Source organism: Chiloscyllium plagiosum, unplaced genomic scaffold, assembly GCF_037043375.1.
Source record: "Chiloscyllium plagiosum isolate Xiang-an unplaced genomic scaffold, Cpla_swu_hap1 HiC_scaffold_14, whole genome shotgun sequence".
In the NCBI taxonomy this organism is placed as follows: domain Eukaryota; kingdom Metazoa; phylum Chordata; class Chondrichthyes; order Orectolobiformes; family Hemiscylliidae; genus Chiloscyllium; species Chiloscyllium plagiosum.
This window is the reverse complement of record NW_028270152.1, coordinates 79,824,156-79,839,088: the sequence shown is the minus strand read 5'-3', so window position 1 is coordinate 79,839,088 and position 14,933 is coordinate 79,824,156. Positions and strand designations below refer to the sequence as shown.

Here is a 14,933-nt window from a genome sequence, read left to right as displayed (position 1 = left end):
ATTAAAATGCTAGTCCAATAGTAACTGTGAAACCAATGCTGATTGTCATAAAAACCTACGTTTCACAAATTTCTGAGGGAACAAAGTTAGCCATTTTCTCATGGTCTGGACATTAAGTGACTCCAGAATAGCAGCCATGTGTTTGATTCTTAAGTGCCCTTTGAAATGTCCTCGTAAGTCAATCAGTTGTTGTCCTAAACTGCTACAAAGTCTGATAAAAGGAATTAAACTTCTGCAATTAACTAAGTAAATATAGCTGTGTCAGCCCTGTAAAATCCTCTTTGTGAACGTCTCTGGCCTAATGGCAAAACTATCCAGCAGATTAATCAAGTAACAAACTGACACTGCCTGTAAGATCTGAGCTGATGAGTTCAATAATATGCCAGAAACCACCATCATCATCCTATGTCATGTCCAATGTGCAGAACAGACCCAGCATCTTTTCTGAACCCTTTCAATTTAACATCTTTCCTAGAGCAGGATGTTACAGGAACATACTATCCCTAAACTCTTGTCAACTCATTTTTGAAGGCCTCCCAATTTCCAACCATGCCTTTACCTGTGAACAGGCTCCCCCAATCAACTTTTGAATATTCCTGTCTAATGCCATCAAAATTGGCCTTCCTACAATTTAGAACTTTTAGATTAGGTCTACCCTTTTCCACAACTATTTTAAAGCTAATGGAATTATGATCATTTGCACCAATGTGCTCTCCCACTGACACCTCTTGACACTTACTCGGCCTTATTTCCCAAGATAAGGTCTTGTTTTGCTCCTCTTCTAGCATTGCATCCACATACTGAAGAAGAAAATTTTCTTGTACATACTTAACAAATTCCTCTCCATCCAAGCTCTTGACACTATGGCCCAGTCTATGTTTGGAAAGTTAAAATCCCTTACCATTGCAACCCTATTATTCTCCTTACATAATTGCTTCTCAATTTCCTGCTCACTATTGGGACGCTTATATTACGATCCCAAAAAGGTGATCATCCCTTTCTTATTTCTCAAATTCACTGGATGTTCTTCCAGGAATATCCTCGCTCAGTACAAGTGTAACGCTATCCTTAACAAAAAACACCCCACCTCCTAACCTTTCTATCGCATACATACCCTGGAACATTAAGCTGCCAGTTCTGTCCACCCGAACCATGTTTCTGTAATAGCTATGATGTCACAGTCCCATGCTCCCGACCATGCCCTCAGCTCATTTGCCTTACCTGTCAGGCCTCTTGCATTGAAATAAATGCAGTTTAATTTATCAATCTTACGTTGTTCTCCACCATGCTCTTGGCTGCCTTGACTATTTTAATTTGCTCCCCTTATCTAATGTACCAGCCTCAGACTTAGTTCTATGGGTCCCCACCTTGCCCCTTTCCAATTCACACGCAACCTGTCCTTCTTATACAGGTCACATCTAACCCAGAAGAGATCCCAATGGTCCAAAAATTTGAATTCTTGCCCTCTATAAAGCTCCTTAGTGTTATGTCAAAGGGTAAACCCTCCAGCTTAATTTAAACCAGCAACACAGAAAACATTTATCCCGTGCAGTAATCTGTGAAACTTCAAGAGGCCAAGAACTATTAAGTAAAAATTAACAGCTTTATTTCTTAAAGTATAACAGAGAATAATTAACTAACAACTATTTACAACTCCTTCCTATAACCTATCTTTTACTTTCCCTTCTATAATACTAGTCCGATAAAACCCCGGATTAAGATTTACTGAAAAATTCAAATTTCAAAACCAGCCAGCTATCGAACCTTCTCTTTGCAGATTTGCTCTCTAGGTCTGTGTCAATGTTTTTCTCTGTGCAAACTCCTTCTTGAAACAGATACCTTTCAGAGATTACTCGCAGCCTACATCTGTTGGTCTTTTGGTCAGTTGGTCCTCCCAACTGTTCAATTTTTCCCAGTCTTATACCCCCAAAGCATCGGATTGTGTCATTGGCTTTTAATATTGTCAACATACTAAATTCAAACTTGATTGAAGCTTGTTTTTTTTGGGTGTATAATTTAAATTAATTGGCCTAATTCAAATTTGTTCTTGTCTCCAGGCAACCAACTACCCGAGCTGCTGGACAACATGTTACATTCGATCTAATTCAGAACACTTGGTGCTATCAGGTAGCTCTGCAAGCTTTTAACTCTCTTAAAAAAGTACAGTACACATACATCTTCATAACATTAGCCACACATTCATCTGTCCCCATCCACCTATTCCTATTCTCACTAGCACATGGCACCAAGAGAAATCCAGATAATACTACCCCTGATTACCTACTTTTTAACCTGCCTAATTTCCTATATTCTCTCTGCAGAACTTCGACTCTTTTGCTACCAATGTTATTGGTACCAACGTGTACAATGACCTCCAGCTGGTCACTCTTCCTTTCCAATAATATTCTGTACACGCTTCGAGACATCTTTGACTCTGGCACTAGGGAGTCCACACACCATTCTGATTTCTCGCTGACAGCCACAGAAACCACTGCCTGTGTCCCTGGTGAGTGTCCCCTATCACAATTGATCACTTCACAATACAGACAGTCAGGGTACCAGTAACCCAGCTGTCAGTGCTATATTTCCCTTAGAGGCCATCCAATTACGGTACTGAAAATAAGAGATGGGGTTAGCCCAGGAGACTCCTGCACCATCTGCCAATGTCTCTTACCCTTCTTAACAATGATCCATCTAACTGAATATATCTGTGGTTTTTCTACCTTCCTGAAACTACCATCCAGCACACCCCTGGCTACTGTAAATTCCTCGCTGCCTCTAATTGCCGCTCCAACCAATCCATGTGATCTGATAGGATTTGCAAGCAAACATACTGCCTGCAGACACAGTCTATAGGAACATGTTTCCCACATCCTCCCCCTCACCTCCATCCAAGGCTCCAAATGATCCTTCCACATCTGACAATAACCTTACTGCAAAGGAAGAGTACATAACTATTAAAATCCATCTCTGTCTCTTTAACAAATTACAAACCCATAAAAATACCTAAAAGCACATACAATACTTTGCTCAAAAACTCAATGTCAGCACAGTCTTACTGCTCAAAACACTGCTATGGGATAAATATCTATCTTTTATATTAAAATTCAATCAAGAGACAGATCTCAGTAAAACATAAGTAACCTCCCCCTACTTGCTATTAAATCTTTTTAAAAAAAAAATCTGTAAATTTTATAAATCTTAAAATCAAACATTTAGCTGATCAGATTCTGAAATCATATTGATCTCTCCCAGGATCTTACTAATAAAATGCACAGAGGTGAGTTAAGGATTGGCTAACAGACACAAAGCAAAATAGTAATCAAAATGTCATTTTTGTGTTGACAGACTGTGACTATCGAGGTACTGCAAAGATTAATACTTGGGCCCTACTTACTGTGTGACTGGACAAAAAAACGGAAGATGGAATATAATGTGGAAAAACAGGTGGCTGTCCATTTTGGCAGGGTGAACATATGTGCAGAGCATTTCTTATATGATGAGTGATTGGAAAGCATAGATAAAGGAACCTAGGCGCCTTTGTTGATGAGCTTTGAAAGGCTAACATGCAGGTGCAGCAAGCTGTTAAGAACGCTAATGGAATGTTAACCTTTATTGTGAGAAGATCTGGAGTATAGGGTAGTGGAGTCTTGCTTCAGTTATGGAGCACAATGGTGGTTTTCTCATCTCTGGAAAGATTTTAGTGTCATAGAAAGGGAGTGTAGCACAGATTCACCAGACTTGCTCTGGCAGGAACAGCGATTGGGCAAACCAGGCTTGTATACTCTAGAGTTTCAAAGAATGAAAGGAGGGCTAACTGAAACCTTAAATACTTAAAAGGATAAATATAGATGTTTCCCCTGGTTAGCAAATTTGAAACTAGGGGGCACAATTTAAAAATAACGAGATGCCATTCAGAACCAAAGTAAGGAGAGTTTTTGTACTCAGAGGGCTGTGAATCTTTGGAATTCTCTACCATACAGGATTATGGAAATTCAATCTCTGAATGAATTTAAAGGAGAGGTTAACAAATTTACAATTATTAATGGTGTAAAGGACAGGGTAGGTAAAATGCAGGATCATATTTAATGTCAGAGCAGGCTTTATAAGCTGAACGGTCTTCTCTGTTTCTAAAGGATCATTCCCAAATGTCGGGATCTTTGGAAATGTAGAACTAATACATCAATTATATAACTAATCAACTATCAGAAGTAACCCTCAATACTAAAAGCGGGATTCAGTACTATTAATGCCATTGATAGTCAAGGAGTGCTAGATGGATTGTGTCTTGTTGGAGAACCTGGCACTCATGTTGTCAATGTTACTTGCAACTTGTCAACCCAAGGCTAATGCGCCCAGATCATTTTGTATTTGGGCCTGGACTGATTGACTACCTGAGGAGTCGCAAATGGTGAAGGGCTTTCCATATGAAGGGCTTTTGCCCAAAATGTCAATTGTCCTGCTCCTCGGATGCTGTCTGACCTGTTGTGCTTTTCCAGCACCACATTCTCGACTCTAATCTCCAGCATCTGCAGTCCTCACTTTCGCCGAGTCGCAAATGGTGCTAGACATTGCTCACGGATGATTAACATCGTCATTGCTGAACTTATAAAGGTCATTGAAGCAGTTGAAGATGGTTTGGCCTAGAACATTGCCGTGAGGAACTTCTGCAGAGATGCCACAGAGCTGAGTTGATTGACTTCCAACAATCGCAACTACCCCAACCAATGGAGAGTTTTTCCCTACTGTAAACTGAATCCAGTTTTTCTAGTGCTGCTGAATGCTATATTTGGTCAAATGCTGCTGTGATATCATGGGCAGTCAGTTCTGGAAGTCAGATCTATTGTTCATATTTGTACCAAAGCTGTAATCAGGTCAAGGGCTAAGTAGCCTTGATGGAAACCAAATTGAGTGTCAGTGAGTAGATTAGTCCTTTGCAACTGTAGCCTGATAGCACTATCAAGTTCTTTCAGCATTTCACTGAAATTCAACGTTAGTCTGATAGGGTAGTAATTGACTTGGTTGAATTTATCCTGCTTTTTTGCATACAGGACATACCTGCAAGTCTCCACATTGTTGTGTAAATGCTACTTTGGCATTGAGAGATGACTGGCTTGCTAGTAAATAGAGAGTTGGCATAAATGGATCTTGATCTAGTTGGCAGTTTGTAATGAATGTGCAATCGGTGCTGGGACTTCAACTTTTCACAATAAATTACTTGGATGAAGAGACCAAAAGTACAGTTGGCAACTTTGCTGATGACAAAGATAGTATGACATAAATGAAAGGACTCTCACGGAAGAGTCTAGGACCAGAAGACACAGTCTCAGAAAGTCTCTTTCTCAGAGGCTTCAGAGTCTTTAAAGCTCCTTGCCACATACATTGTGGGCCACAGTTCTTGTGTGTATTTAAGGCTGAGATAGATTCTTGATTAGTAGGGGAATCAAGGATTAACGGAAAAGGGTAGGAAAGTAGGCGTGAGTAATGTCAGATCAACCATGACCTTTTTGAATAGCGTAGCTGGCTTGAGGGGCCCACTCCTATTCTAAGTTCTTATGGTCTTAGGTAGGAAAGTAGGTTGTAAGAATGATACAAAGGGATTTAGATAGGTTAGGTGAGTGGGAAAAGATCTGGCTAATGGAGTATAATGTGAGTACATGTGAAGTTGTACATTTTAGCAGGAAGAATCAAGAAGAGAATATTATAAATTGTTAGAGATTGCAAACCCTCGGATACAGCAGGATCTGGCTGTCTTAGTACAAGAATCACAAAAGATTAGCATGCAGAAAGAATAGGACATCAGCAAAGCTTTTGATAAGGTCCCACATAGGAGGCTTTTAGCAAAAGTAAAAATCTTTGAAAGTTGCCACTCAGGTGGATAGAGCTTGTAAGAAGGCCTATGGTGTATTAGCGTTCATTAGCAGAGGGATTGAATTCAAGAGTCGTGAAGTGATGTTGCAACTGTACAGGACTTTGGTTAGGCCACATTTGGAGTACTGTGTGCAGTTCTGGTCGCCTCACTTTAGGAAAGATGTGGAAGCTTTGGAGAGGGTGCAGAGAAGATTTACCAGGATGTTGCCTGGAATGGAGAATAGGTCGTACGAGGATAGGTTGAGAGTGCTAGGCCTTTTCTCGTTGGAACGGCGAAGGATGAGGGATGACTTGATAGAGGTTTATAAGATGATCAGAGGAATAGATAGAGTAGACAGTCAGAAACTTTTTCCCCGGGTACAACAGAGTGTTACAAGGGGACATAAATTTAAGGTGAAGGGTGGAAGGTATAGGGGAGATGTCAGGGGTGGGTTCTTTACCCAGAGAGTGGTGGGGGCATGGAATGCGCTGCCTGTGGGAGTGGTAGAGTCAGAATCTTTGGTGACCTTTAAGCGGCAATTGGATAGGTACATGGATGGGTGCTTAAGCTAGGACAAATGTTCGGCACAACATAGTGGGCCGAAGGGCCTGTTCTGTGCTGTATTGTTCTATGTTCTATGTTCTAACCCCTAGGATCCAAGGAAATTTGTCAATTTGAATCGACAATTAGTTGAATGGCATCAACCAGAGGGGGATGGTTAAGAGGTGTTTTTTTTTCTGACTGAAAGTCTGTGTCCATTAGGGCCTCCACCGTTTGTGGTTTATATAAATGACTTAGACTTGAATGCAGAAGGACTGATCAGTTAAGTTTGCAGACGGTACAAAAATTGATACAAGGGAATATAAACAAGTTGGTCAAAGGGGCTAATCAGTGACAAATGAAATTTATTCTGGATAAATGAGAGGTCATGTACTTGGTCAGGACAAGGGCAAGGTAATACATGATGGACGGTAGGATCCTGGGAATCACTGAAGATCAAAGAGGAATTAGTGTGCACGTGGATAAAGTAGCTAAAATGACATAAGGGATTCTTGCCTTTATTAGTTGAAGCATAAAGCTTAAGAGAAGGGAGGTTATGTTGGAACTGTAAAAAAAAATTAAACCACAGCTATTAGGTGATACAATGTGATAGTACTGGAGAGGGTGCAGACAAGACTTAGTAGGATGTTGCACGGCTGGAGAATTTAGTTATGAACAGAGATTGGACAAACTGGAGTTGTGTTCCTTGGAGCAGAGGAGATTGAGAGAGAACATGAATAACATCCAAGAGAGGGCAGCAGAGAGCACTTCACTGAGGAGCACTCTCGGAGAGGAAGACATCCTCCCCTCTCTCCCAAATCCCCAACCACTGGTGTTAAGGAACAATAACCCTCAAAGGCTACGTTAGTAAAGGGACAAAGTTAGCAGTTAAGGCAGTGGTGTGCTCCCCATGCCAGACTAGTATCCCTGACAATCATGTCTGCAGGAAGTGTACTTCCTCATATACGCATTGCTTGGTTGGACAAGAGTGCCATAGACACTACTTATAGGGAAGTAGTCACACCACAGATTCAGTCAGGTAGTTGGGTAACCACCAGGAAAGGTAGGTAGTGGCAGCAGTCTCCTGTGGCAATCCCCCTTCTAACAGATATACCAATTTGGATACTGTTGGTAGGGGGAGAGCCTCTCAGGGGAGTAGAACAGCAGCAGCCAGGCTTGTGACACCACAAATGGCTCTGCGGTAGAGTAGAGTTGGGTGAGATACAAGTGAGCTATAGTAGGAGACTTGCTAGTTAGGACCTCAACACTTAGGACCTCAACACTCCAGAATGGTGTGATGCCTCTCTGGTGCCAGAGTCAAAAACATCTCTGAGCAGTGGCATGAAATTCTTAAGGGAGAGGGTGACCAGCCAGGGGTGCACATTGGTACCAATGACATAGGTGGAAAGAGGAACAAGGTCCAGGACCTCAAGGGTAGTTATCTCTGGGTTATTACCAGTGTCATGTGCTAGTGCTGCAAAAAGTACAAAGATAGGACAAACGAATGCATGGCTAAGGAGCTTGTGCAGGAGGCAAGGTTTCAGGTTCTTGGATCATTGGATCTCTTCTTGGGTGGGGGTGACCTGTACAAGAGGGATGGGTTTCACCTTAACTGGAGGGGAACCTCCGGTATCCTCGCATGGAGGTTTGCTAGCGATACTCAGGAAGGTTTAAACTAGAGTGGCAGTGGACTGCGAACCAGAGCAGCAGGTCAGCAAGTGGAAGGATTGAGGGGAAGATCGATGTTAAGACCAGAACCTCAGAGGATGGACAAGCAGAGACAGTAAATGAATACGATGGTACTAATAGGCTGAAGTTTGTTTATTTCAACACAAGGAGTATTATAGGTTAGGCAGATGAGCTTAGTCCCATGTACTGATCCAGGTTCTATGATATTGTGGCCATTACAAAAACTTGGTTGAGGGAAGGAAGGACTAGCTCCTCAACATTTCAGGGTCTCATTCTTTTTTTTACCTTCCTGTATCTCATCCAAAACAAAGAGGTGGAGAAGTTGGCATTACTAATCAGGGAGAATGTCACATCTGCAGTCAGAGGGGTCATATTGGAGGACTCATCCACTGAGAGAATATGAGTAGAGTTCAAAAATAGGGTTCAATTAGAGTCAGAGAATCATTGCGATTTACAGTACAGAAACAGACCCTTCGGTCCATGCCGACCAGCTATCTCAACCTGATCTAGTCCCACCTGCCAGCACCTGGCCCATATCCCTCCAAACCCTTCCTATTCATATACCCATCCAAGTGCCTTTTAGATGTTCCAATTGTACTAGCCTCCACCACTTCCTCTGGCAGCTCATTCCATACACCTACCATCTGAGTGAAGAAGTTGTCTCTTAGGTCTCTGTTATTTCTTTCCCCTCTCACTCTAAACCTATGCCCTCTAGTTCTGGACTCCCCCACCCAAGGAAAAGACTTGGTCTATTTATCCTATCCATGCCCCTCATGATTTTATAAACCTCTATAAGGTCACCCCTCAGCCTCCGACACTCCAGGGAAAACAGCCCTAGCCTATTCAACCTTTCCCTATAGCTCAAATCCTTCAACCCTGGCAACATCCTTGTAAATCTTTTCCGAACCCTTTCAAGTTTCACAACGTCTTTCCGATAGGAAGATCAGAATTGCACATAATATTCCAATTACTCTGATAGTACTATATTATTGGCCCCACATTAACCATCAAGACATTGAGAAGCAAATATATAGTCATATTTTGGAAAGATGCAATCACAACAGGGTTATCATATTAGGTAACTTTAACATTCCCAATATTGACTGGTATTCCCTTAGAGCAAGAGGCTTAGATGGGCAGAATTTGTTGAGTACATCCAAGAGGGTTTCTTGAAACAGTAATCCAACTAGAGGAGGGGCCATACTGGATCGTGCACAGGCTAATAAGCCAGGTCAGTTGACTGGCCTTCCAGTGGGAGAGCATTTTGGAAACAGTGATCACAACTCCCATGTTTTAAGATAGCCATGAGTAAGGATAAGTCAGGACCTTACGGGAAAGTACTAAATTGGGGGAGGGAAAATTACGTCAGTATTAGGAGAAGCTAAGGAGTGATCATTGAGAGGAGCTGTTATTGGGCAAGTCCACACTTGACACATGGGAGTTGTTTAAAGACCTGATCAGAATTCAGGACCAGCATGTTCCAGTAAGAAGGAAGGTCAAGATTGCAAGGTAAGGGACCCGTGGATGATGATGGAGGTTGTTAATTTAGTCAAAACTGAAAAAGAAGCGTCTTAAAGTTTAGGAAGCTAAATTTGGACAGGGCCCATGAGGGCTATAAGGAAAGCAAGAAAAGAACTCGAACAGGAATTAGGAGATCAAGGAGGGACTAGGAAAAGACCTTGGCAAGTAAGGTTAAAGGGAATCATACATAGATTCTATACATGCATAGATTCAAAATAAGAGGATAACTAGGGAGAAGGATGAAAGGACGGAACTTGTGCTTAGAGGCAGAGGATGTGGGCGAGATCCTAAATTAGTACCATGCATCGGTATTCACCCAGAAAGATAGAGAGAACAGTGAGATTTGTATGGAGCAGGCCAATATGCTGAAGCATTTTGAGGTCAAGAAAAAAGCAGTATTGAGTCTCTGGAAGAGTGGATAAGTCCCAAGGTCCCGATTGTATCTACCCCAGGTTATTGAGAGAGGAGATTGCTGGGGCCTTGACCAATATCTTTGCATCCCCGCTAGGCACTGGAGAAGTCCTGGCTCCGCCAAGTAACTAATGTCGTTCCTGTGCTCAAGAAGGGAAATCGGGATAATCCAGGAAACTATAGGCTGATGAGTCTCACATCCGTGGTTAGGAAAGAATTCTATTGGAGAGAATTTGTAGGGATAGAACTTACGCACATTTGGAAAAGCATGGCCTAATTAGGGACAGTCAGCAAGGCTTTGTGCAAGGCAGGTCATGTCTTACTAACTTGACTGAATTTTTCAAGGAGGTGGCAAAGATGATCAATGAGTCGGCTATGGGCCAAATGCTGGAAAATGGGAAAAGGTGGGTTTTTTTGACCAGCAGGGGTCTGATGGGTTGATGGGCCATTTACTATACTGTAGATCTCTAAGACAGTAATGCTCAAGAGAAAATTAATACAAAACTATCAATGCTATGCTCGTGTAGAGAGAGCTGGTGCGACCACATTTGGAATACTCTGTATATGGAAATGCATTGGAAGCCGTTCAGAGAAGATTTTCCTGGACAAATACAAGAGGGTTGTCTTCAAAGGAAAGCTTGGACAGGCTCATATACACTGAAGTTTTGAAGAGTTGGGGTGACCTTATTGAAAACTTTAAGATCCTAAGGGGTCGTTATTGGATGGATATGGAAAAGTGGATGTGGAAAGGATGTTTCCTCTCATGGGAGAATCTGGAACTCCGGGTCAAAGATTAAAATTAAGCATCGTCCATGTAAAACAAAGATGAGAATAAATTTCATCTCTTAGAGGGCCATGGGTCTTTGGAATATTTTCCTTAAAAAGTAGTAGACGCAGTGTCTTTGAATATTTTCAAGGTAAAGGCAATGGAAGATATCCAATGGAGCCACATCATATTAAATAGTGGAGCAGGTTCTACTCCTGTTCCCAGCTTGCGCGTTCACATGGAAAGAATAAAATCAGTCAAATGAATGCTGGGCTAAAAGGGCAGGTCAAAGGTTGGAACTGTGCAGCAAGTAATGTATCTTTTGAACCCTCAAGGCCAGTCCACTAACGACAAAGCACAAGCCAAGAGTATAATGGAATATTCTCCACCTATCTGGATGGGTGCAACTCCAATAACAATCAAGAACCTTAACACCATTCGGGACAAAGCACTACATTTATTTTCCATCTCACCTAACACCTTCAACATTCATTTCCTCCAGCACTAAAGTATAGCGACATATAAACCATCTACAAGATACATTGCATCAACTCAGTAAGGTTCCTTGGACAGTTTGCGATAAAATCCCAAACTCCCCCCGTAAGAGTACTGCGGGTCGACCTACACCACACCATTTGCAGCAGTTCAAGAAGGCAGCTCACCACCACCTTTACAAGGCAATAGAAATGGGAAATAAATGCTGGCCCAGACAGCAACATCCATGCCCCAAGAATTAATTTTTAAAAATCTGCTTATGATTTTGAACATATCTGCCCAATCTCCTCTCAGCCACCTGTTGGCTCCAGTGTTGCCAAGTTATCCATATAACTGAACCTCAGAATCAGTCTTCGCGAACTTTTCTGCACCTTCTTAAATACCCAAAGCTGGGGAACCAGAACGAGACATAATTCTTCAGTTTAAGCCAGTTCAATGTTTTGTAACGATTCACCATAACTTCCTTGTTTACACACCTTTATTTATAAAATTCAGTAGCCCATGTCACTTATGAAGCACTTTCTCAACTTTCCTGCCACCGTTATGCACCCAAATTCCCAAGTCTCTCTACTCTTGCACCTTTTATTCCTATTGCTTTTTTTCAATCTTCCAACCAAAATAAATCACTTCATGCTTCTGTGTATTAAACGCAATCTGCCATGTAGCTGTACATCCTACCAGTCTGGACTGCAGCGGTTCAAGAAGGCAGCTCGCCACAACCTTCTCAAGGGCAGTAAGGAATGAGCAATAAATGCTGAACCAGTCAGCGACACCCACATTCCACAGATCAATAAAAACTTCCAAGCTTTGTGTCACCTCAGAGTCATACAGCATAGAAACAAGCCTTTCAGCCTACTAAGTCAATGCAACCAGCAAACACCAAACTAAACCAATCCCATTTACCTGCACTTGGTCCATAGCTTACTATGCCTTGGCTAGGACCTTATTCAAATTATTCTCGAATTAGTATTTACCTGATGCTTTGTCTCCACACACAACACAGTTCTCGGCTGGCTGTGAACGTTGTACTTCTGTTTTTATTAACAGATGTTCTACCGCGTCTGTCACAATCTGGAAAGAGAAAAGTCAAAATATTAGTCACCAGGACAATTCATCAAAGCCCGATTGCTGCATCATATGCTCATGATATAACTCAAAGTTCAATCTTTTTATCCATTCATGACACTTGGGACTTACTGGATTGCCAACCATTTAACATCCATCTCTAATTGCCTTGGAGAAGGAGTGGTATGCTGCCTCCCCAACTTTTACAGTTTTTCAGTTGTAGGGAATGCCCATGATGTAGTTAGGGAGGCAGATCCAGGATTTTGATCCAGTGATAATGAAGGAACAGGGATACATTTTCTAGTCAGAATAGTGTGGGACTTGAAGAGGAAATTGCAGGTGCTGCTTTTCCCATGTATCTGTGGTCCTTGCCATTCTAGGTGTACTGGTCACAAGCTTGGAAGGCACTTTTGAAGGCATCTTGGTGACTTGCTGCAGTCCAGTTTGTAGATGGCACACATTGCCACTGTGTTGGAGAGATAGAACATTGTAACTGGTGGAGTGCCAATCAAATGTTAAGCTTCTTAAGTCTTATCAGAGCTGCACTCATCCAGGAAAATGGATAGTACATCACACTTCTGACCTGTCTTTTGTACAGACATTGAGAAGACAATACGCAAGTTACTTCCGAGCCTCTGACCTGCTCTTTAGCCACAGTATTTATACAGCTAATCCAGTTCAGTTTCTGGTCAATGGTAACCCTGACAATTTTGACAGTGTGGAATTTGGTGATGGCAATGCCATTGAATATCAAGAGGAGATGGTTGTATTCTATCTTATTAGAGATGGTGATTGCCTCGGACATGTGAATTAGTACTTGCCACTTAGCCCAAACCTGGAAATTGTTGATATTACTGCATTTAGACACAGATTGCTTCAGTGTTAATGAATGATGCTGAATATCGTGCAATCAGCAGCAAACACCCCCTACTTCTGATCTTGTGACGGAAAGAAGGTCATCCATGCAGTTGCTGAAGATGGATGGGCCAAGGATGCTGTTCTAAGGTTCTCATACAGTGGTGTCCTGGAACTGACCTCTGACAACCATAATCACCTTTCCTTTTCATTTGGTACAATTCCATTCAGTGGATTAAAAGTCGCAAACCAGAAAATTGGAAGCAATTTAGAATTCCATAAGATCATAAGACCATAAAACATAGGAGCAGAAGTTGGCCATTCAACCCATCTGCTTCACCATTCAATGACATCATGGCTGATCTGATAATCCTCCACTTTCCCTTACTGATTAAAAATCTGTCTATCACAGCCTTGAAAATACTTAATGACCCAGTCTCAACATCCTATTGTATCAAATCCCCTACGTATGTGTTTTAATAAGATTGCCTCTCATTCTGCTATATGTCAAGGAGTACAGGCCCAATCTACACAACCTCTTCTCGTAAGAATGTCCCTCCATACGTAGTATCAACCCAGTGAATCTCTTCTGATCTGCCCTCAGTGCCAGTACATGTTTCATTTGGTCAAGCGTTCACATTGTGGTCTAACTAATGGACTGTAAGAGTTTCTACATGTATGTAGAAATCAAAAGACTACTGAAAATCTCTTACCATTCTTCTGTTTCAGACTGTAACAGAGAAGAAGATGGCATACCATTCCTTCAAGAGAATCAAAGGCAGAGGTGAGGATAGTGGCCATCACTAAGGAGAAGATGCTGGAGAAGCTGAAAGGTCTGAAGGAGAATAAATCACCTGGACCGAATGGAATACACCTCAAAATTATAAAGGGAGTAAGCTGAGGAGATTGTGGAGGTGGTGATCTTTCAGGTATCACTGAAGTTGGGAAGGTTCCAAAGAAAATGGATAATGAAACACTCCCGTTTCAGAATGGACGGGGGCAGAAGACAAGCATTTATCAGCTAGTTAGCCTAACCTTGGTCATGGGAAAGATTTTAGCATTTATTATTCAGGATGAGATTGCAGAGTACTTGGAAGTGCGTGGTAAAGTAAGGCTGACAGATCACAGTTTTGTTACGGGGAGGTAATGCCTGACAAATCTGTTAGAATTCTTTAAGAAGGTATCAAGCAAGTTTGCAAAGCAGAGCCAGTGAGGTGACCTATGTGGATTTCCAGAAAGTTTTTGACAAGGTGCTGCACAGAAGATTGCCAAATAAGACTAGACCCATGGTGTAAGGAGCAAGGTACTGGCATGAATAGAGGATTACTGGAGTTCCATGAAGGTCAGTATTGGGATCACAACTATTCGTATTATACATTAACGATATGGACAAAGGAACTGATGACATTGTTACTAAGTTTGCAGTTGACACAAAAATAGGTGGAGGGGCAGGTTGTGTTGGGAAGCAGGGAGGCTACAGTAGCACTTGGAGATTGGACCAAAAAGCGGTAGATGGAATACAATGTGAGAAAGTGGGAGGTTATGCACTTTGGTTGGAGAAATAGACATGTAGACTATTTTATAAATGGGGAAAGGCTTCAGAAATCTGAAACACAAACAGACTTAGGTATCCTAGTTCAGGATTCCTTTAAGGTGAATATGCAGGTTAAGTTGACAGTTATGAAGGCAAATGCAATGTTACCATTTATTTTCAAAGAGCTAGAATACAAAAGCAGGCAT

The 14,933-nt window shown here is 41.8% G+C and overlaps 1 protein-coding gene across 1 annotated transcript in view; it reads right to left on the bottom strand.

The window, feature by feature from the left end:
* LOC122559109 (nuclear receptor subfamily 2 group C member 2) overlaps positions 1-14,933 on the bottom strand; it is a 155,208-nt gene that overhangs the window by 123,076 nt on the left and 17,199 nt on the right. Inside the window, exon 3 of the mRNA XM_087994559.1 lies at positions 12,248-12,344. Coding sequence (XP_087850685.1) covers positions 12,248-12,344 — 97 coding nt within the window. The remainder of the gene's footprint in view (positions 1-12,247; positions 12,345-14,933) is intronic.